This window comes from Tympanuchus pallidicinctus, unplaced genomic scaffold, assembly GCF_026119805.1.
Source record: "Tympanuchus pallidicinctus isolate F22 unplaced genomic scaffold, pur_lepc_1.0 scaffold1, whole genome shotgun sequence".
NCBI lineage: Eukaryota > Metazoa > Chordata > Aves > Galliformes > Phasianidae > Tympanuchus > Tympanuchus pallidicinctus.
The window spans coordinates 23045749-23068905 of NW_026294618.1; the positions used below are offsets into that span (position 1 = coordinate 23045749).

The window sequence follows — 23157 nt, forward strand, 5'->3', positions numbered from 1 at the left end:
TTAAGTAAACACAGGACATGTGAATTGGCCTAAACTGGCAACTCCTAGGAGTAATGACTATCCATTATAAATGATAGATCAACAGAACTGTGCATCAACCTCTATTTTCAGCCTCGTAATACACAGCATGGTGTCATCTTATTGTGTGCTTTAATTCCTGGTTTGCAATAATCTGCTTAGTTTTACAAGAAATTTCAACTATGAGAGTTCCTTTTAAACTTCAAAGAGTAAAATTATAGAATCACAGAATTGTTTAGATTGGAAAAGACCCTTAAGATCAAGTCCAACCATTGACCTAGCACTACCAAGTCTACCACTAAGCCATGTCCCTAAGCACCACATTCATACATTTCAGGATTATGACTCCACAACTTCCCTGAGCAGTCTATTCCAATTCCTACCACACTTTCTATGAGGAAATTCTTTCTGATATCCAATCTAAACCTCCCTTGTTTAAGTGTGAGGCCATTTCCTCAATTCTTGTCACTTGTCACCTGAGAAAAGAGACCTCACTGCTAGTTCCTTTCAGGTAGTTGTAGAGTGATGAAGTCTGCTTCCTCTTCTACAGACTAAGCAATCTCAATTCCCTCAGCCACTCCTCATATGTCTTGTTTTCTTGTCCCTTCACCAGCTTCGTTGCTCTTCTCTGATTACATTCCAGCAGCTGTTTTCTGTTTTTAGTGAGGGGTCCAAAACTGAACACTCAAGGTGTGCTCTCACCAGCACTGTGTATGCATGTAGCTGTCTTTCATGAAACTGACAACTAGTATCTTATTTAGGATTGAGTCCTTTCCTGAACTTGGATAGAGTTACGAGTTATTAAAAATGTAAAGAACTATATATTAAAATGATCCGATACTTTAGAGATAATAAATTTTGAAATGTAACTTTACTTGATATTGTGTGAATTTAGTAAAATACATCAGATTACCAAGTGCTTTGTAATGCTTGCATAAAAATACTATTTAATAAAATTGTATTTTTCTTCCTATACTTAATTTTTAATAAAATGTTAACGTTTGAAACTCTGCTTTTACCCTGAAAGCCATATTTGTACTTTCAAGACAGAGGTGAGGAAAATAGTGTGTGGCTCTGCTGGTGCCTTTATTTTAGTTGATAAAACTATCATCTGTGTTAGAGGTAATTTTGTACTTACTGTCCTTAGTAGATTTTCTTCATCTGCAAGGAGGCCATTGAAACCAAAATTTAACCTAAAAAAGCCTATCCACTTTGAAAAAATATTGGAAGATAAGCAGAAAAGATCAGTAGTAACAACCTAAGATAATTAAACTTAATCTGGAGAGAAGAAATAGAGTATAAAAATTGTTTTCTGCTCTGGCTATACTTTCAGTTTGCTATTGAGATGTTTTGGCTTTTTTTTGTATCTAATTGCAAATCAAGTGGCAATAGTCTACTTTTGCTGTGCATGATATCAGTGTTTCTGCTCTGCCAAGTATTCTCTCTGCCCTGAAAGTGTGAAATGTTTAATTATTCCCAAGCACCACTTTTGATCAGGGTGACAATGAGTTTCTTATGTTTGGCAAGTTCTTCCAGAATCCTGGTGCTTTCAGCTTTCATCTGAAAACTACTGCCCCTATTCAGTATGCCCTGCATGGTTGGATGGTCTTTCTGCATTTCCTTTTAAAAACATTGATGCTTGCTTTCGCAGAAACCCCTGCCTTTTAGGAAACAAACATGCTTTCGAAAGAAAATGGCAGTTTATAAGAGTGGCTGGAAGTGTACTGTAAGACACTCAAGTGTTCTGCCTTGGAGAATTTTCTTGACAAAGGACATTAAACTTATGCCCAGAAGAAACAGAATTTGTGGAATAGCCAATTTTTTGATGTAATCACTGCATTTTGAATGCTATCATTTTTGCCGTTCCTTCCTGGATTTCACTGTCATTTAGCTTCCTCTTGTAAGTATCAGGGTGGAGATCAACAATTTCAGGAACAGATGTTGAACAGAAGTAAAATCTTTTCTCCAAAAGTGATTCAGGAAATAACTCACCCTGTATGTGATGTTAGACCTTAAAGTAAACATACATACATATCTTGGAGTAACTGCCTAGTCATGATCTCCTTAATCAGAACTTGGGAGTTTGAATACTGTACTGGCTTTCACTTTCCCCAAGCTCAATGTGCACTTCTGCTGTTAAGTAGCAGATGTACTGGGGAATGTACCCAAGGAATTATGGAAAATTAAAGTAAAAATAGTATAATCTGAAAATTAAAGGAAATTTAGTATTCTTTAGTATTCTTGGAAGACAGAATATTCTGACATTTCTTGAGATCGACTCTTTCTGCATCAAAATATGTGGAGTTATGACCAAATTGTAGAAAATCTATACACAGTCTACCTCGTCTTTGTAAATTGCTTATTTTAACTTATGAATGTATGTTGGTATGACTCAAATTTGGCGCTCTTTCTCCTCCAACAATTGAATCTTACAACATCTGTGCTTACTAGATTAATGGTACTGTTGTGCTTACTAGATTAATGGTATTATTGAGCTGTCTTTTACCTTTCTTAATGACATAGTTATTTTTCTTTTATTGGTCAACTCTTATTACTATTTCTTTTGTTCTAACCATATATTTGGCATAAGTGAGTCTTCTAGTTCTACACAGGTAGGATTTGAAAAGGTAATTCAGATGACGTAGCTTTTATTTGGGTGTGTGCAACATCCTTTAGCAAATTTTGTGTATTAAGATAAATGCTTCTATTTTGGAAAGTGCAGTTGTAACTTAACAAAGGCACTGCTAATGTTTATATATATAAAGTTTAAAGACAAGTGAAATTAGTAAAGCAAGGTCACTATCAAGCTTGCTCTTATGCCCCTGATAGACTTCATTTGATTTGAATTTGTACCTGTAAAGTCTTGCTGGTCCTTTTTATGAGGACTTTAATGGATAAGAATATTATTTTTGAAAATTACACAGATAGCTGTTCTCCCAATGTTATTTCCTCTAATGCTTCAATTCTCTAACAGTAAGTCAGTTGTCTGTCATCTCCAAAATATTACTAGCAGCACACTGCTTTTCCAAATCAGAAATACCTGCATTATTCCCATAGATTGAAGGACATCAGTAGCTGTGTGCAGCACTCTCTAGCCTTCTTGAACCAAGGTCTCACCATCTGAATAAATTTCTTCCCTTCATGTGCACTGACTCAGTATGGATCCTGAAGTCCACATCAACTCCAGATCTTCATCATGTGCTTATTGACTCCTTCAAACTCTCAAGCTGTTATTTTAGAGAAAATAATGAAAAAGGAGAACAGAACTTAGATTAGGTTGAACAACTATCTTGTACAAAAATGGTGTTATCTGAACTTTCTCTTATGCAGTTATATTGTGATGATTCCATTTTTTGTCATTGTATTACTATTGCTCTGCTTCTCACCCCCCCCCCCCCTTCCACTGACTTTCCCTTCACCCATCTCTAAGCTCATCTGTTTGCCAGAGTCTTCTGCTTGTTGTGAATGTCATACAAGCAATTGCCTGACTTTTCAAAGAGAAAATTCAGTGGTCTTGAGAAGGCTTTAAGGTTAAGTGGTAACACATGGAAAATATCAGAGCTGGTACATTAATAGTATTAGTGTTAGTTGTACACTGCAAATCTCAGTGAAAAGTTGTATATGTGTATAAAACAATAATTTGTGTCTTTTTTTTTATTTCTTACTCAGGTCATTGCCATAGTTATGGATATGTTTACAGATGTGGATATCTTTAGAGAAATTGTAGAGGCATCTACTAGAGGGATTGCAGTGTACCTCCTGCTTGATGAGTCAAACTTTGGTCACTTTCTGAAAATGACGGAGAAACAAGGCTGCCAAGTTCAAAGGCTCAGGGTAAGACTTACTGTGTTCCTGTTCCTGCCTGGACTTTCCTTTGCAACCCACCGAAAAGTTAAAATTATTTTAAAAGTGATTATCAAATGCTGCTGTTTCAAATTAACTATGAAGTAGAAATAGGTAAACTTTCAACAGAACCTTCTCTATTAATGTTGTTCTCTTTAGAAAAAACTTCTATATTTTTCATGTGTCATGCACTTGATAGAATGATATAATTTTTCACATATTGTTTATATAACATTTTCCTGTTGTTATATATTTAGGAATACTCCAGGTTTGGAAAACCTTTTTGCCTTATGTTAAATAACCTGCAAATAAAGTCATAAAGCTTATGCAAATAATTAGGAAAAATAAATGATATACTTCGTTTACTTCATTTTTTGTCTTTATTTTTTTAAGTGTGATTGTATTTCAAAATGCTTTTAAAAGCCTGGCATTCTATTTTAGTAATATTTCTTGAAAATATTTACAATAATGTCTGTTAACAGCATGTCTTAGAGAGTATGCAATACGAGAAGGCTTACTTTTATAAATTAGTTACATAGTTTTCTCCTGTAAGAAAGATAATCAGGAGAGGATTAATGTTTACATTTCTCAATCAATTGCTTGCACCACCCTACAACTTAACAGGAAGTAGAATACAAACCAATGCTGCACTGAACTGACATGTGCTTCATAAATACTTCTAGATTTACTCTTTTGTAGATAGCTCGGAAAACAACACAAGGACAGAGCCAGAGCTGCTCTGCAAAGATCTAGATATTTCCTTGTCTGAACTTGTATACCAATTTTTGCTCTGGAGTGTTGACTTAGACACACGGAGGTATTACCACACCATTTCCTGTACTTGTTCCTTGTGTGTGAGATTGCCCTCTGCTGGCTTAATACACAAAGCTGTGGCAATTTTTAGAAAGAAAAAGTCAGAAATGTTGCTTATCTGTAGACACTAGTAGCAATTGCCTCCATAAAGTCAATATATACCAATAGTTACACATGCTGCAACTTGAGGTACTACCATTTCCCAATGATTTGGGCTAACTATACCATAGAGATTTCTAACTTTTTTTTTTTAATTGTGTGACTTTTATTCTCCCAGTATAAATGAAATTAGGAGCATGCAATTGAAGTTCTATCTCTAAAAAATACCATAGTATGCATTTTCACATTTATTCTGTGCAGTATATTTCTATAGCTGTTTCTAAAGCCTAATTTTTAGGGGATGAGTTAGTTTTCTTTCTAAAATGGTTTTATAGACATTTATATACTGTGATATACTGTGGTTTTATAGACATTACATAGACTGTGATTGAAAGAACTCGTGCATATGTTAGAATGGATTTGGTATGGATTAGTGAGTTGGAAAGGTGTGGATTTGGTTTGGATTAGTAGGTCATAGAGGTTTGGATTTGGCCTCTTTAGTGGGATTATGTTTTATATGCTTCTGTTGTGTAATGATGGTACAAACACATTTACATTGAAAGTTTACTTAGAATGCTTCAAGATTTATCAGAAAATGAAAATACATGCCAAAGAGCTAAACATTAATCCAGTAATCCTGTTGTTTCCTGGGTTTCCAGTTTAGCTTGTAGTAAAGCTCTTCTTTGCTCTCTATAACTACCTGCACCAGGGGAGATTTAGGCTGGGCGTTAGGAAATACTACTTTTTTGAGAGTGGTCAGGCACTGGAATGGGCTGCCCAAGAAGGTGGTGGAGTCACCGACCCTGGCGGTGTTCAAGGAATGTTTGGATTTTTTTTTTGAGGGATATGGTTTAGTGTGAACTATTGGTGATAGGTGGATGGTTGGACTGGATGATCTTGTAGGTCTTTTCCAACCTTGGGGTTTCTGTGATTCTGTGATTCAAGCTCCTCAGCCAGGTGCTACTCCCAATGACTGTTGCCACAAGAATGAAAGTTTACAGAAGAATGAAAGAATGAAAGCAGCAATTATTTCCCTCCTTGAAGATTAAGGGAAACTGCTGGTGATTATGAAAGAGCAGTAAATTCTTTGAAAAGGTTTTCTCCCTTTCTCTTTTTTTCTATTGCCTCAATGTTCACAAAAACAAACTATATTTAACATTTTTTGCTTTTGGACTTCCTCTTTTATAGACTGAAAGCAATAAGAGGACTGAGATGTAAAAATATATTTATTTTCCTCAGGATACAGCAAGAACACTGTTCTTTTTATTCTCTGGTGTGATGTGGTTCTGTCTTGCAGGAGTATGGCAGATGTTCTTCATCCCATGCACTCCTGAAGTGGGGCATCTCTTAAGCTTTTCTGGCTTAATCAAAGCCCTCACAGGTTATTTTTCTCTTCCTTTCAATCAGTAAAAAATAAAATAACAGAGGATATGTTTTTGAATTCAGATTTACAATTCAGTCTTTTGTACATAAAAAGGGATTAAATCTAAAAAGGGATAAAAAGGGATTAAATCTACATTAAATGTCTATGCAGACAGTTTTCTTCATCTGTGGTGTGAATGCATATCAGGACATATTTCTGTCTTTTTTGAAAGCTATAACTAAAAAAAAAAAAAAGACTATATATTATGTGATTGTTACGTGAATTCTGTACAGAAGAACATAAAACCAGGAATTTACTAGGAGCTTTTCCAGTCTCTTGTACAACATTTCTTCTTTTGGATTGATTTCTACTTAATATTTACCTTATCTTCTTCTGTGGCTCATCTCAAATAGATAGTGTCTTTCTGTACTCTCCTATTTCTCTTTCCTCGCTTTCAATTTAATTTCTCTGTTTCCTGACTGCCTTAATTTTTTTCCCCATTAGCTGATGTATTTCTCTTTCTTTCTCTTCTCTGTGTAAACTTGTTTTGATTAATTTTGTCACCAGACTGACTTGTTCAGTCAGCATTTCCTTTGCATAGAATATTGAAAAGCCCATACAAGAGCCTGACTTTTTTCAGGTGATTTTTCAAAACCTAATTGTTTTTTTTGTTTCCTGGAGGTTGTTGTTCATTTCTGCTGCTGACAAGTGCTGCAGCAAACTAGGAAATAGATTTGCACTGTGAAACGCATCAGGGAGAACAATCCTCAATATCACCAGAATGCTTAAGGGAGTAACTTGGTTTTGGATGAAAACACTATAGAATGTAGAAAATGTTGATTGTTGCCCAAGAAATCAACCAAGCTCTTCAGCTGAATATCAGAGTTCATTTTTTTTATCTGATAGGAAATCATGAAATCACTGAATCACTAAAGTTGGAAAAGTCTTCTGAGATCATCTAGTCCAACCATCAACCCATCACTACTATGGCTACTAACCGTGGCCCTCAGTGCCACATCTACACATTTGTTATGTCACCTCCAATGACACCGAGTCCACCACCCGCCTGGGCAGCCTGTTCCAGTGCCTCACCACTCTTTCTGAGAAGAAATTTTTCATAATATCCAAACTGAATATGAGTTGTGGCATATGGCAGAGGCTCTATATTGAACAGAAACCTATTTTTACTTCTCTGGAAATAATGAAGAATCATTTTACTAAAGGAGAATATTGCAAGCAATTTGACAGGAACTGTTTATACTGTGATACTCCTCTCAATATTTTTAATGAACTGGGGAAATGAGAAAGTAGAAGCAGTTATGAATTGTTTTTTTTCTTTTGTGAGATCTACTCCCAAGTGCTTAAGTGCAGGGGAGAAACTGTTTGTGAAAGCTGACTGCAGTCCGTTATTTCTTATGAGTTTTATCAGAATCATCAGAAGTTTTCTATTACTTCAAGTCTAAGTCAGATGTGGTCAGATATAGCTCAGCTTTGTATCAGTGAGCAAAATTCTGTCCTAAGGACTAGACTTCAATGAAGTCATTGAGAATTTGACTTCAGTGGCCACTGAATCAGCTTGAAAGTTACAGCAAAACCTACCTGGAGAGCTGCTTAGCATTTGTACAGCAGGTGCTATCTCTTAGTAAGAACAGAGGCACAGGATAATAAATAACATAAGTAATGAAAAGTATGGGAAATAGGACTATTTTCTTCTTTAAAGCTGCTAGGCTAACTATTAGGTAGACATCTGTTCCCTTCTTCATGCTTATTCTTGACAGCAAGTACAGGATAAATAATTGAATACTGATAAAAACAGACTCTACAAATAAAAAATGATGTAATAAAATGTTTGAGACCAGTATATTCATTGTACTTATTTATCGCATTGGACGATTTTTACTGAGTAATTATATATGATTTGAAACTATGCTTCTGAATTTTAAGTCATGGTTATGTGGCTCTCCCTAGGAAAGTAGTTATGCATAAAGAGAAGGCTAGAGCTTGTTTTTTCTTCATCATCTGGGTGTCATTTATTTGAATAACCCTGATAGCCATCCTTAAACTGCAGCATAGAGACCCAAACATTGAATGTTTTAAATATCATAAACACAAACAACACTACAACCCGTTCTTGGAGGGGGGAGAAGATCCTGGTTTTGGCTTCATAAACCTCCTAAAATATCAAGTCCTTGATTAAGTTGTTCTTCCACATGCATACACCAGCAGTCACTGACAAAAGTGGTTCCCAGGACCAGGCAGACTTACCATTTGACTGATCTTACAAACTTCAGTGTCTCCTGCCAGGCTAGCCTGATTCCCTCTTCATGTATGGATTTGTTTGTTTCCAGTTGCCCAGCATTTTCTGTCAAGATTCATAAGTAAATTACTGCTTTACCCACAATGATACAGCATCTCTGCAGTGGTCATTGGCACACCTTTTTGAGTGCAGTTAGCATGGGAGTGCTATAATATGACAGTGAAACCAAGTAGGAAGGAGAAATCCAGCATTTCATACAAAGTAGGGCTAGCAATTCAGTTATGTATATTTGTATTTACTGCTAGTGCTCTTAAGTAGAGTACAGCGTTCCTTTATGTTCTCAAATATTTTCTTTATTTTTGGAGGTTATTCAAAGGATGCATCCTTGGCAGCTAATTAGAAGGCTTGAAGGATGCCAGATGAGCTGTGGAGGAAGAGGAAGTGTTACATGAGAACAGTGAGCATGATCTCTGGCACATGCCTTTGTAGTGCTATGTTCCCATCTTTTTCTGGGTGACATCCTGAGACACAGAAAAGTTGGCAGGATTAAGGGAGTGGGATACAAATGCTGCAGAAGCAATAGTATTGAAGAAAAGGAAAACCGGATGAGAAAACAGTCACTAAGATGTTTTAAAAAAAACCATCAGTAAATGTAAATTATAATAATTTTTTGGAGGATTGAGAGCCTACTTGAGAATGTATTTTAACTTATGATTACTTAAGGCAAAAGGATTTTTATACAGTATGGTAGCTTGCAAGCCAATTAGCTTTGCTTGTGCCTACAGCATTCCAGATTCTCCAGTGATATTCTGCCCAATACTCTTTGGGTCTTATCTCAAAAAGATTTGATAGATTCCACTAGCATGTCATTATATCAGTATTTTCTGTTATTTTGACACAAATGATATATCAAATGAATTTAAATACTTAACTGTTGAAGTTAATGCAGATTTTGTAACTAATCACATTTTGATGTATATTAAATAAAGATTTACAATCCTGATAATCTTCGAAATGGGGCAAATTCCATTATTTTCTTCTTTTTAAAGTAATTACTATTTATTGCACTACTTAACTTACAAAATAAAAGGTTTTTTTTACAATTATTATTTAATTACTTCTATTTGCTGCTAAAGTAGCTGGTGGGGAAAGAATAATTTTCTTCACTGGAATTGGCTTGTTCAAAATTCAGCAAAAAACAGTGCTGGCAAAACAGGAAAATTGACTTTCTTTTTTAGATACCAAGTTAAAATCAATGTTGTGATAACACAAAGGGCACAATGCTAGATAATCAAAGGTAATTAGCAGTTAGAGATGCAAAGAGACAAATAATGTTAACCATACTGCATACTGGGTTCTTATTATTATTATTGTTGATCATTTTTTAACTGTTTCTCAAAATAATCTGGGCATCCACATGTGTTTTCACTGAGTCCAAGTAACTATTAGGTTTTACAGCACTGCTAGATAATCTTTTATTTAATCAATTTGATGTGACAAATTAAAATAAAGTTTATATTTCCAGCAAATTTGTAAGGCAAAAATACATTTTTAAATGTATTTTTTGTTCAAATACCCTGAAAAAAGAAAGCTAAATAAAAACTCAACTAAAGATATTTAAAGAACCATAAAGTCAAACTGCAGCTTACCAACTCATCAGTTTTTATGTGTAACTCTTCATTTTTTTTAATTCTCTATTTTTAAGTAAAAATTTTAAGATAGAAACAAGAAAATATAGAGGGATTCAGCAAGAATGTTATTTCAAAATTTGTGTCATTTTGTCTGTATTTTTTCCTAATTTTTTCTGTTTAGAGAAAGTTCATTAGATTATTGTAGATACTGTAAAGCTGCTATAGCCTGAATTTACACAGTTCATGGTCTGATCCATTTTGCTTCATGAATAGATTTAATCAGTTTCTTGTACCTACAGTTCACAGAAAACACTTCTGCTGTGATTTTCAGGCTCTACTTGTAACATCAGAATTTGGGGCAGAATTTAACCTTTGCAGTTAACCAGTAGTCACAAGAAACAAGCTATTCATTTGTCTTCAGAAATTCTATTATAATCCACTATTTCTGTATATGTAGTATATGTAACTATCATATAGATTGCTTTTTTACTGTCAATGTTAAATTATGGATTTCGGTCCTACAGGAATACTTGTAAATCACCACACATTAATATTGCTAAAGCACATACTGCAAGGATAGAAACCACAATAAATATTGTGGACATTCACAGATATATTCTAATCTGTATTTTGTCTTTTGAAGTACTTCATATCCAACAGCCAAATGAGGTAGATGCTATAGATCAGCTTACATTAAATCTAAATTTCATTTTTCTTATATATAAATACCTCGTAATAAACATTTCTGATAAATGTGCAGGTTTGGTGGGTTTGTTGTTCTTGTTGTCGTTTGGTTGGTTGGTATTTTACTGTATCCATGTAAAAACTTTCTGAAATTATTATTAGTACACTCCTAAAGATATTGTTTAGAATAGTTTTATTTCTAGGAGCTTGCTGAAGAAGCTTTGTTCACAGTGTGGGAGAAAAGGTGACCACATTTCCATTTTCCATCACAGAAGAATTCTCCAGGAGAATTTACTGAGTTTGCATGACTAAAACATAAAGTTTATGGATAAGGTTTGGAACTCAAACTGCTTTGAAGTTTGTTCTACCTATTCATGCTCTGATAGCATCTCTGGGTTTAGAAATGCAATCGCTTCCATGCTGAAAATTCAATTGAGAAAAATTATTAGTGATACAGCTTCAAGGGATTGTGGATTCAGGTGGTATCATTCAATAGTTCATCACAAAGTGGGATGTCTGTACTTATAGACAGAACACTCTTGTTCAATTGAAATAAGTGATACTGATGCTTTAAGTGATATTTCTGACTACCTGAGATGTTTGGAAATCAGATGCTGAAAAGATACATTTTCAATACAAAACCTCTTTCTCTTGTCAAAGACTTCTTGTGCCAGAACCTCATTTCTGAGAGTGAATTCTACGGAAAACGGGGAAATTCATTTTTCCATGGCCTGGGAAATCTCTTCATTCATTAAGACAAAGGGATGACTTGCCATTTTGCCCCTCCAAGGGACAGATTTGATCAAAGTTTACTGTCCTTTGGAGCTTAGCGGTATGCGATAATGTAACTCTTCTACTGTACCTCTGATTTTCAAAGACCTGGATGCTAAATGTCAAATATAGTCAATCAATTAAAGTATTTCAATTTTGTTTTTCAGAACATGAGAGTACGGACAGTAAAAGGACAAGATTACTATTCTAAAACAGGAGCAAAATTCCATGGAAAAATGGAACAAAAATTTCTGCTGGTTGATTGTAAGAAAGTTATATATGGTTCTTACAGGTAAGATTTGTCACTGAGGTGCTCGTAGGTTACCTGTCATCTCAGTACTTCACTTACTGCAAAGTAAATATTTTTTTCCGTTTCTAAAAATTCTTCGAAGAATCTCCAGGGGCAAATTTGATTATCTTTACTGTAATTTTACAAGTTGTCATAAAGACTTATTGGAAGCTTAAATGGATATATCATTTGTTTTTTTCTGAAGATTTGATGAAAAAAGAGAAAAATCCTGATTTATTCTGTTGAGTTATTCTTGCTTAGTATTCACCCCAGAAAAGGCTTTCAAAAAATTTCGTAAGCTCTTTTTGATACTTTTTCCTTGTAGTAATCTTCTAAAGTTAAAATTATAGACCTACTCTATGCACTCTGTATGATATCGTGGTCAAATTCAGAATTGTACAAGATAAGTTGGCATAGTCTCTCGTTATATTTGGATAAGTTCTATTATTCTACTTTCTGTTTGAATTCTAATATATTCTTCCAAGGCAGAAGACAGAAGAACTTACAGCTCTGCAGAATTGGAAAAAAGTTGAAGCAGTAACAGTTTTTATCTCACAGATTATTTTTCTTATCTTCATGGTTCACTTCTGTCTTTTGGCTTACTGAATTAATTTCTGCCAGCCTAGTGCCTGGGTGCCAGATACATAGCTACTGATTTTTGTATATTTCCACTACTGTAAGCTTTTGAAAATCTGTCTCTTTATTTCCTCTGAGACTCAAGCAGCATCTAATTTAGATTGATATGTGTAAATGGTACTGAGATAAATCAGCAGTTCATAAATGAGTCAGTATAAGGGAGTCCAGAGAGAGTCTGCCTGCTTTGACATCTACACACATTGTTGGAGTCTGTAAGAATGTGATCGGTTTTCTCATTTCTTTTTGAAAAATAACATGACTTTAAGACAGAGGTGGGAATCACCAATTTCTGTTAAAATTAAGCTTTCTTTGAAAAATAATTCAGTGATTTATAGCAGGAAAGAATGGTGTTTTCTGAATTCTTGCTCTCTGAACTCAGTTTAATTTTTTTTTACAGATATTGCAAAATATATTGTTATCAATAAGTACTTCTTTGAAAAAAGAAAAAAAAAGAGAAAAAAAATTATGTATCATAATTTTGTTTAAGCTCATCACACTATTCCCCAAAAAATTCAAAACTAGCAAATAAAACTAAACCAGCAAGCTATTTACGTGAATGCAACAAACCATTTTCCTCACAAGCAGGAGATGCAAATAAAACAAGTTTATTGCTTTCATTTAACTTTTTTTTTTTCTCACTTATTTTTGGCATTAAATTACGATCATAGGACAGATTTTTTTTTATTTGTTGTAATCTACAAATTATATGCTTTCAACACCGTGTTTTTAGGCTTATTGAAATATCCTTGGTGTAGTTGTTAATGTATTTTATTTCATATTGTAGCTACAAAGTAGCATAGATAGTTATATTTAAGCATGGTTCAACTTTTCTGTGCAAAATTGAAAGAAAGAAAACTTCATCAGGATATTGTACATTGCAATTAATAGAAAAGTTAATATTCAATCCCATGTGCATGCTAGAACATGAATCTTTTTGACAATTTTGAGGTGCATCTTTTTGAGAAGATGTTTAGAATACAGTATATTCAGACCTGTGGAAACTGTTTCATGTATTATTTCAAATGCAGTTTTTTTTAACACATAGCCATACCCTAGTGTTCTCTGACTCAGGAGTGGATCTGGTCAATTCTGGCTTAGTCTTTGTAGAGGTAATTCGGCACAATTAGGTATTTGTGTTCCAGTGTTCTGTACTTGAGAATACTTTTTGCAATATTTGCTGTTTGTAAGGGTTTTTAAGTAGCTATTTCTGCTCCCACCGAAATCAGTGGAAGTCTTCCACTAAGTTCAAGTCGTGTTAGATTAGATCTTCTAAAAGCAAATTGTATGAATCCTATTCCCAATTTATTTATTTACTAAATATAAGTTTACTTGATTTTTCTTTTTTCAAGGACCAGTGATTTATATTAGTTCAAAAGAACTGTTCCTAATGGTCATTTCTTCTTCTTTCAGCTTTATGTGGTCTTTTGAAAAAACCAACCTCAGTATGGTTCAAGTTATAACAGGACAGCTGGTTGAATCCTTTGATGAAGAGTTCAGGACACTGTATGCCCGTTCTTCTGTTCCTAGTTCATTTGCCCCTGAATTAGTGCGGGTAAACAGCCGCAGAACGCTCTGGGATAATGACACATGCCAACACTCAGTGTCTTCCTTAGCTTCAGTTTCTAGCCAAAGAAACCTTTTTGGTAGACAAGACAAGATTCACAAGTTAGATCCTGTTTATTTGAAAACTCGTGGACGATTTGCAGTAAATGAAATAGATAAATTTGGCTTGAGAAATCAAACTTTTAATAAACAACCATTTCATCCAGGTTTTAATATGCAAAATCCAATCCAGCAGTATCAACCTAGTGAAAAAAATGAGCACTGGAAGAGACATAGTTATGCTGGGGAGAAGCCGGAAAGGACACCTTACCTACTGCTTAACAGAGCTATTAATAGAGCCAATAATCCATTGAATACTTGGAAAATGCCATCTGATAGCCTTAGTATTGTATCTTCATTACGAGGAGGATATGCAAATAACTACAATACACCCCAACAAAGTTTTGCTGATCAATTTTCACGACAGAAGGTAAATCTTGCAGAAAGAAATTCAATTGTACGGAGGTCTTTTAATGGGACAGATAATCAAATCCGCCATCTGCAGCAAAGGATGCCAACACTTGAACACACAACAAAATCATTCCTACGTAACTGGCGAATTAAGTCATATTTAAATGACCATTCTGATTATCCAGTAGAGTCTAATGGATCAGTCTTGGGTGACAGATACGATGGCTATGACACAACTGAAAATATTAAAGCTCATGCTCTGTACTCCCACTCTCGCTTACGATCGTCATTAGTGTTCCAGCCAACTTTACCTGAACAACAGGAGGTAAGCAGCTGTGCAAGTTCTTCAAATTCAACTATAATTGGGTCAGAAGGAAGTGAAACACCTAAAGGGACATCTAATCATGCCCCAAGTTTGGAAAATGGAACAGATAATACTTCAGAAGAGCTTAGCACAAATGCCTCACCTAAATCAGAAGCACCCAAAAACCACAAAATTCAAATGGCAGAAAGCAGAAAGCCTACTGTAAATTCGAATGCAGTAGGGGACCCATCTGCCTATATATACACAACGCTCTGTGCAGACAAGCATGCAGAAAACATGAAAAATCTTCAAAATGACAATATCCTTAAAAGGAGAAGCTTTCCCATGTTTAATTCAAAGTCTATATTGGACCCTCATGCTGATAAACACACATCCAGTTATGTTTACAGCACACTGACTAGGCATAGGCTTAAGCAGCCAGTTAGTCCAAAAATTCCAGAAGATACACTAAAGAGCTCTAAAAGTTTGCATAGTATGGCCAACCATTTACCACAGGAGGAAAAGGATCTTAAAGGAGAGCTGAAGAGCCCAACTGCTACCAAGGCAATCTCTATGGCTGTTCTTGCTGAAGCTATCAAAGAGGAGTCTGGTAAGGATTGTACATCAAAGAAGGAAAATAAGAGTTCCCCAAATTTTCTAAAGAAAGGATCCCAAAAATTGCGGTCACTTCTTAATCTCACCCCAGACAAGAAAGAAATCTTGTCAAAAAACAAAAGTCCTGCCTTTTACAGAATGTGTAGTAGTTCTGACACTTTGGTTTCTGAAGAAGAGAATCAAAAACCAAAGGTATCTGAAAATAAGACAGATTCTTCCCCAAGGAGAAAGAGAAACACATCAAATTCACAAGGTAGCTTGAACAGAAGTAAAGAAGATGTCACTTCAAGCCCATCAAAGTCTCCAAAGTCTCCAAAGTCTCCAAAGTCTCCAAAGCCTCAAAAACCTCCATCTGATGAAAGCAATAAAAAGTGTCCTGTCTTGTGCCCTCTTGAAACTAAGTTCATAGAAACTGCAGGAGATGCATCTACCCCAAGATTTAATACGGAACAGATTCAGTATCAAGATGTAAAGGAAATTACCACAAATGCTGCTCCTGAGAGTGCCCCTGTTTGTGCTCTACAAAGAGCAACTTCAGTGACACCGCAACTGGCAAGCTCAAAACATCAAGAGGATCTCAGATCTCGTTCAAGTGAAAGACGTGTTTACAGTCGCTTTGAGCCATTCTATAAGATGGAAAATGCTAGTCAACTTGCAGGAAATACACTAAATAGCAGTTCACATCTCTCAGATATGAAAAGCAAGACCTTAGGGAATAACTATGGCAGAAGTAATCACCTGGTCAGCTACAACTCAACTGCTTATCATCCATTTCAGCCTAATGAAAATAAACTGAGAGGATTCATGCAGAAATTTGGGAACTTTCTACACAAAAACAAGTAAAACTTCTGCTACTGTTGTTGATATACAGCAAGAATAGCAAAGCTGTACATTCCTAACTGGACAAGGCCGATGAACTTTTTTGTAGTTTTCTAGTTTTGTAGAACTTATTTAGGTTTCTTCAGAATCGAGGACAATTGAATGAATGTACATATTTTTACATAATTACCCTAGGATTATTATACTTCAATCATTACTGAAATTCTGTGTCCAGAAAACATCTCAAGGGAGTTGTTTATAGTGTTTATATTGTAAGATTACTTTTATACATTTTCTTTGTGAAGAAAGTATGTGTTAGCATCTTGTAAGATTGCCTGTGGGGGAAAAGAAATATGGAGAGTGTTTTTAAACTTCAAATAATACCATTTCCAAAGATATTCCCTTTAAAAATAGGATAGCACTAGGAATAGTGGCTTGCATCTTTTCAGCATTTATGTACATTTTCAAATGATAAACACAGATGTTAATGCATTGCACGTTACTTATCTTTAAACTCATTTTTAAACCCTCTTATAGATTTCATCTTGGTAATAATTTACCCCCTAGCATCGTATTGAGCTGTTTAGGCAGCAGATGGATCTTCATTGAATTTTCCGTTTAATATGATGTTTTCTGAACTATTTGGCACACATCTTAAAGTGACCTTAATCCAAGCTTTTACGGACTTGTTTACATGGCTAAAGTAATGTGAATGTAGGATGAATGTTGAAAAAAAGAAAGTAACAAAAAAAGACCCCCAACAGTTTATAAACAGGGTGCCTTCAAAAGAACTTACAACTGGTTTAAATTTCAGTGAATTAAGTACTTTTGTATAACATGCCAGTATTCTGTAATGTATTCTAAAAATAATTTTTTGTTAGATTTTTCTGTTGTTTCCATGAAAAAAAAGTGGATTTCCATTTCTCAGGTAAGTCTTAGAGTTTCATATGCAACAGTCTGTGTAAAGTGTTGCCAGATTATGTACAACTCTGCCTTTAATAACCTATTTTTTTGATAGCAAGGTTGCAAGTGCTTAGACCAGGCATGTGAGGGAGGTTGTAAACTCGACACTGCAATACTTGAATATTCCATGCCCTGTTGCTTTATGTCAGGAAGATTGTCAGAAGGCCAGGAACAATTAGATATCTAAAAATGAGACTGATGAAAGCCACCACATCAAGCAATATGATGCCTCTCCTAAAGTATCAATGAAGGGTGATAGCAACAATTGTTTAACATTAGTGAACGTATTCAGGCACCTAGTTGCAATCTCAGGGGATGTATCTGTGTGTTCATTCAGACTCTCAGTCTCTCACTTTCTTGATATTAAATGCCTATAGCAGATCAGTGCATACAGAAAAACACAGGGACGTGGCATCTGCTTCTTACCTGCTGCTCATAGTCAAAGCATCCACCTGGCTCATGGCCCTCCTTGGTGGCGGTTTTTCTTTGAGGAGAGCGCCTGTAACCATTTAGCTGCAAGATGCTCTGGGACAATCTTGTTTCATTTGAATTCTGTAAAGCTCTTCCACCACACTTTACATAATTACATATTAAGAGGGCTGAAGACAATAAAGTGGACATTTCTCTGATTATGGCAGTCAGCATTTTGGAAGGGCATATTCACATCCTTGCCTTGCTAGCACACCTGCCTCTTCTCATGTCTTAGGCATGATTTGAGAACAGCAACTGAGAACTAAGTTCTAGTGGGATCATGAAAAATACTTTTTTAGGAAAAGAATACTGCAGCAGGCACTGGGCAACTCAGCATTTTTGGGGATTTAGGCAATATTGTAAATTTTCAGCAACAGAAATTTGGGTAACTTCATTGCTGAAAGCTTATGTACCTTATACAGGGTTTTCATGTTTCAGGAGCATGTTTTGGGAGACCGTTTCACTTTTAGATCTAAAAGGTCCTACAGCATTCCATGCTGGAATCCCATTGCGGAGGTTGTGGTTTGTCCTTTAAAAACATCAAAAAGGCATTTCATGCCCCAGCTCAGTTGAGTTCATTTGTCTGTGCTACCTGTGGTGCTGAGAGGAGATTTTACATGGAAATCTCATCACTGAGAATTTCATTTGAATTTCATTCAAACTGTTTCTCAGGCAAACTTACTAGGTTGATGCATTATAATAATTACTGTTTCACTGTGGGGATGGTATTTATTTTTAAGGGCCTTGTGTCTCAATCCTCTGCTGAAAGTTTCAGTCACCCTTTTACCTATGATTTACTTGGGATGGAAAAGACTATGAATTTCTAAATGGACACCGGCCACTTGATCACTCCATGCTAAAATGCCCCAGTACATATCTTTCCCAAATGAGCATTCATAGCATCCTGTCAGAAGCAGCAATTTCAGGCCCAGATCCTGAGGCAAGATGCATCTCCTTAGTATTATGTGCATATTTTCAACATAGGCACAACATACTTCCCCAAGTAGTTTTGAAGTGACAGTTCTTTGCATTTTGTAGTAGAATGTGGGAAACATATTTTGATACACTTAGGAGTCTTTTTCTGTATTTTCCAGAGTGGATTGTTTATAAGAGAGTCCTGAGAAAGCAAGTATTTTAATTTACCAAGTCACCTATATATAATTCCATTTTGTATTTATACACAGCAGATTAAGTGTCTTCAGTGAAGAGCCTGCTCATATGCTTAATAATGCAAAAAAAATAATCACAGTAAAATTTTCTTTTTCATTTCCATGTATCTCCTCAGAGACTATGCATTGAGGCCTGATCCAAGATTAACTGAACTGAATGAAAATGATCACCACTGGCTTCAGTGAAAGTTGGATCAGACACATAATGTAGTGATGCCACTATTTTAGAGGTGTGACAAAATGCTGCTTGGAAAGCATGCAGCCCTGGCACTGTGGGAGCAGCAGCTTGATGCCCTGCCTGCAGCTTTAGAGATGAGGGAGCCCTTGGTAGAGCTCCAAGGCAAGTGATGCAAGGACCAGCTGCCTTGTTGTTCCCACTGGAATTGTGTGTTATAGGTGGGGAAGCAGTGCTCAGCTGTTTGTGTCTGATTTGCCTCCTGTCTGTGGAGGATCCCACCTGTTCCACAAAATAGAGAAGTGTGGAAGAAAATACATAAGCTCTTTGCATCAGCAAAATCTGTGTCTTTTTGGAAGGAGGAATAGAGCTTATATATTTAAACTTCCTTTTCCCCAAGCTTGTCTTGATCTTTCTGCTCTTCCAAAAGAGATGGACTTTGTTCAGTGTGTCCTGAATGTGCTTTGCACATTGCAGGTTTGTTACACCCTGCACACACCCAGTGTACTCCCAGTTTTGTAAGGCTCTGAAGTAATAGGTATTGCCACGCATGATGGTCATGTGGCCAAATGGCTTGGGAGTTGAGAAACACACAAAAAAATGATGTGTCATTTTCACATTAGATAAAACTCTGTTAGATCCAGATGATCAGAGTTACACAGTACTGAATGTGGCCCTCAGGAGCTCCGTGGGCAGCTCATACAGGAAATACAGACCCCTCATACAGCACACGTTCAATTTGTGTTGTAAATAAACCACCTCAGCATACGATCGTAACACCCAGTGAATTAATTGCTTCATTTCTTCAGCCTTGTAGTAAACAGTTTTTACTGCCTCTCAGATTGCAAAACGTTGGTTATTTTACTAATGAGCTTGCACAGCACTCTATTCATGCTAATGAATATGAACTTTGTGTAAATAAAAATTAAGACAAATTGAATTTCCTGCTGTCTAATTCACAAGGATAATATTTTTTGTTAGAAGCCTTGACAGAAAGAAAGCTTATCATAAGCTTGTCAGGTTGGTTTCATTACTGACAGCAATTGATTGTGCTGTTCTCATTTAAAATTGATACTTGATTTGTAAATCCTTTTTTTTCAGGTGGAATTCCCAGATTACATAGCAACTGTGTTACGGATATACTGTGTATGTACATATACAAACCAAAAATGTCTTGAAATAATTTATTATTGATAGATACAAGAGCAATATCATTCAGAAAAAAAAACAAAAAACTGTTTGATCTTTTTTTTTTTTGGCTTTCTGAAAAATAAAAGGGAATGTTGTGGCTTATAGAAGAAGTCATAAGAAAAATAATCCCAAGATCTGTGCCAAGATAGTGTAAAAATAAAATTTAAAATGGCTCCACTATGCTGTACGAGAAATATCTTTTCTTCATTTGTAGCACTTTTTTCCTTGCTCTTTCCTGACATAAACTGTACAACCACAAGTGACTGTACAACAGTGTGATGAACAGAAATCAGTAAGAACTTGTTCCCCAGATCAATATTGTACTGTACAGTACAATATTTGTGGTCTGCTGTTGTTTTTTAAAAAACTTTATTTTGATTTAAGCTGTAGAATTAGAACAACATAAATCTGCAGTAGTTCATTGGTAAATAAAATCTGTTTCTCTAGTTTTGTGTTAAGTTGCATGAATACATTCTCCATCAGCACCCCAGTGATGAGAAAAGTCTGCGCTGCTCACATGCCATCTTGCCATTTCATTTCATACAGGTGCTTACAGATGTCTCTGTGCCTTTCTGTAGACTATGACATTTTTGTTTCCAACCCTTAACGAAGGGTTTCAGTTAGGTCTCCTTTGTTTTACATTTGAATATGGTGCCAAAGGAATGTTGCGTGTTCTGGCAACAGCTTTGAGAAACAGGATGGAAGAAACCACGTGCTTTTGACAGTGCAGAATAGAGCTACATTGTTCTTAGGCAAAGATAGTGGTTTGGATTTCTGCTTTAATGACGTTGAGTTGTTAAGTTTTGCTTAACTCAACTCTGCCTTCTAGCAATCTCCTCCAGGTCAGTATTTTCATATATTGCAACGCTAAAGCAAAATAAGTCCTGTTTTTGAAAATCAGGATTTTGGGTCCTATACTTCCAAATCAAGTTTCTGTACATCTTGAAAATATCTTTTTCTGGAAGATCTCTGAACATCTCTCCAGAAGAAACTGATGGATTCTGTGAAGACTATGCACCTTTCTCCCATCACATGTGTTAGGCTAACTAAAAATTTCATGGACAAGCACGAAAGATTTCTGTGGAGAAAATAAGCATTTCCGATAAGAGGCTCATCGTTCATGTTTGTTTTGATACTGTTGATTCTATACATAAATATAGCTGAGAAAAACATACTTCTTGTCTCTATGAAGTAGAGAACTGATGACAGTCCAAGTATCATTATTATAAAGACTTAGCACCAATAGCAATATTTCATTGTGTTTGAGAAATGAATGCAACTCATTTATTTCAGCATTCAAACGCAGGACTCTTACTTGTTTGTTATACATTGTCTGTTCTTGCCTCATTTAGCAATCAGCCTGCTCAAAATGCAGACTAGTTGTCCTCAGTTTCTCAAGACATTGAATAATACCTGGAAAAACATATCCAGCGAAGCATTAAACACCCACTTAACTTTAAAATGGGAGGTTAGTACCAGGCTAGGACCAGGCCCTGAGCAGCCTGATTTAGCTGTGGATGTCCCTGTTCATTGCAGGGGAATTCACAGAATCATAGAATCACAGAATCCTTAGAGTTGGTAGGAACCTCTGAGGTGCATCTAGTCCAACTCCTCTGCAATGAGCAGGGACACCACAGCTAGATCAGGTTGCCCAGGGCCTTATCCAGCCTCACCTTGAAAGTCTCCAGGGTCGAGGCATCAACCACATCATTAGGCAACTTGTTCCAATATCTCACCACTCTCACTGTAAAAATTTTTTTCCTTATGTGTAACCTAAACCTACCTAAAGACGGTACTCTTTGAGCTTGAGTTGGACTAGATGACCTTTAACATTCCTTTCCAACTCAAAAGATTCTATTATTCTATGATAGTTTAACTCCTCCTGGGATAAAACACAACACCAGCCATGACTAGATGTGTTTTGCTAAATATTGGTGTAAAAATCTCAGTGTAATCCTAGCTGACACATTTTGGAAAACTGCTGAATATATGTGATTTAATTGTTTTTTAATGATTTAATTGTTTTCTTTGGGCCATATCTAATTTTACCCATGTTGATACTGCATTTTCATATCATGACTGGCATGTTTTTTCAAAATCTCACTTGTGCCAGTATGAGAATGTTGTTCTTGGTTACAGGGTCTGGATCACTTTTCCAAGAGCAGGTTCTATGGACTCCTGGTGATCCAAAAGATTTCAAAAAGTGGCATGGAACTGAGTTCAGATTATTAAAAGCACAACAAAGCCAAACAAAAAGTCTTTACTATATATTTCCACATAGAGCAAAGGAAGCAAGTCAAATCAGAAGATTCATAAAAGTGCACATTCATAATGCAATTTTTACAGTTTGAAACTGAAAGCTGTATTTCAACATTGCAGTCATTGAATTAAAAAAAAAAAAAGCTGAGTAACACTGATCTACAGGATGCAAAACAACCATGAGGAGTGCTACAAACACATAAAACTCGAAATAGGTTTTTCTGAGTAATTTCTGAGGGGAAAGAAAAGGAATTCCATCAAGTTGGTTTTAATACTAACAAGTTGGTTCCAATACTGACAGCAATTGATTGTGCTGTTCTCATTTAAAATTGATACTTGATTTGTAAATCCTTTTTTTCAGACAGAGTTCCCAGTTTACATAGCAACTATGTTACGGATTTACTGTGTATGTACATATACAAACCAAAAATGTCTTGAAATAATTTATTACTTTTATTTTTTACCAAATAAAATGTTTCTTTTAAAGCTCAGCTCATTCCTCTGTTCTTGTTTTCACTGGCTCCTATTGTCAGCAACATATTTCATTTCAAAATTCAGAGTATCTTTTAAAAAAACACTGACAGCAGATATGTTGAGCAGAACGTTGTAAATGGAGGTCTCAAGGCTGCATGTGGCAGCATCAGTGTTTTATGTACAGGACATACATCCCGCCTGACCAAAAGAGGAAGGAACAAGGCTGACATCACTTTAATATAAAAATTTGGGATAAAATATAAGTATCAATAAGCAAGATAAAGCATTAAACAGAGTAAG

At 35.6% G+C, this 23157-nt stretch overlaps 1 protein-coding gene across 2 annotated transcripts in view; it reads left to right on the top strand.

The window, feature by feature from the left end:
- FAM83B (family with sequence similarity 83 member B) overlaps positions 1-22874 on the top strand; it is a 53537-nt gene extending 30663 nt beyond the window's left edge. For both annotated transcript variants that reach the window (XM_052676629.1, XM_052676639.1), the window contains exons 3-5: positions 3688-3852; positions 11647-11771; positions 13815-22874. In XM_052676629.1, coding sequence (XP_052532589.1) covers positions 3688-3852; positions 11647-11771; positions 13815-16179 — 2655 coding nt within the window. In that variant the 3' untranslated portion in view covers positions 16180-22874. The remainder of the gene's footprint in view (positions 1-3687; positions 3853-11646; positions 11772-13814) is intronic.
- The last annotated feature ends 283 nt before the right edge of the window (positions 22875-23157 follow it).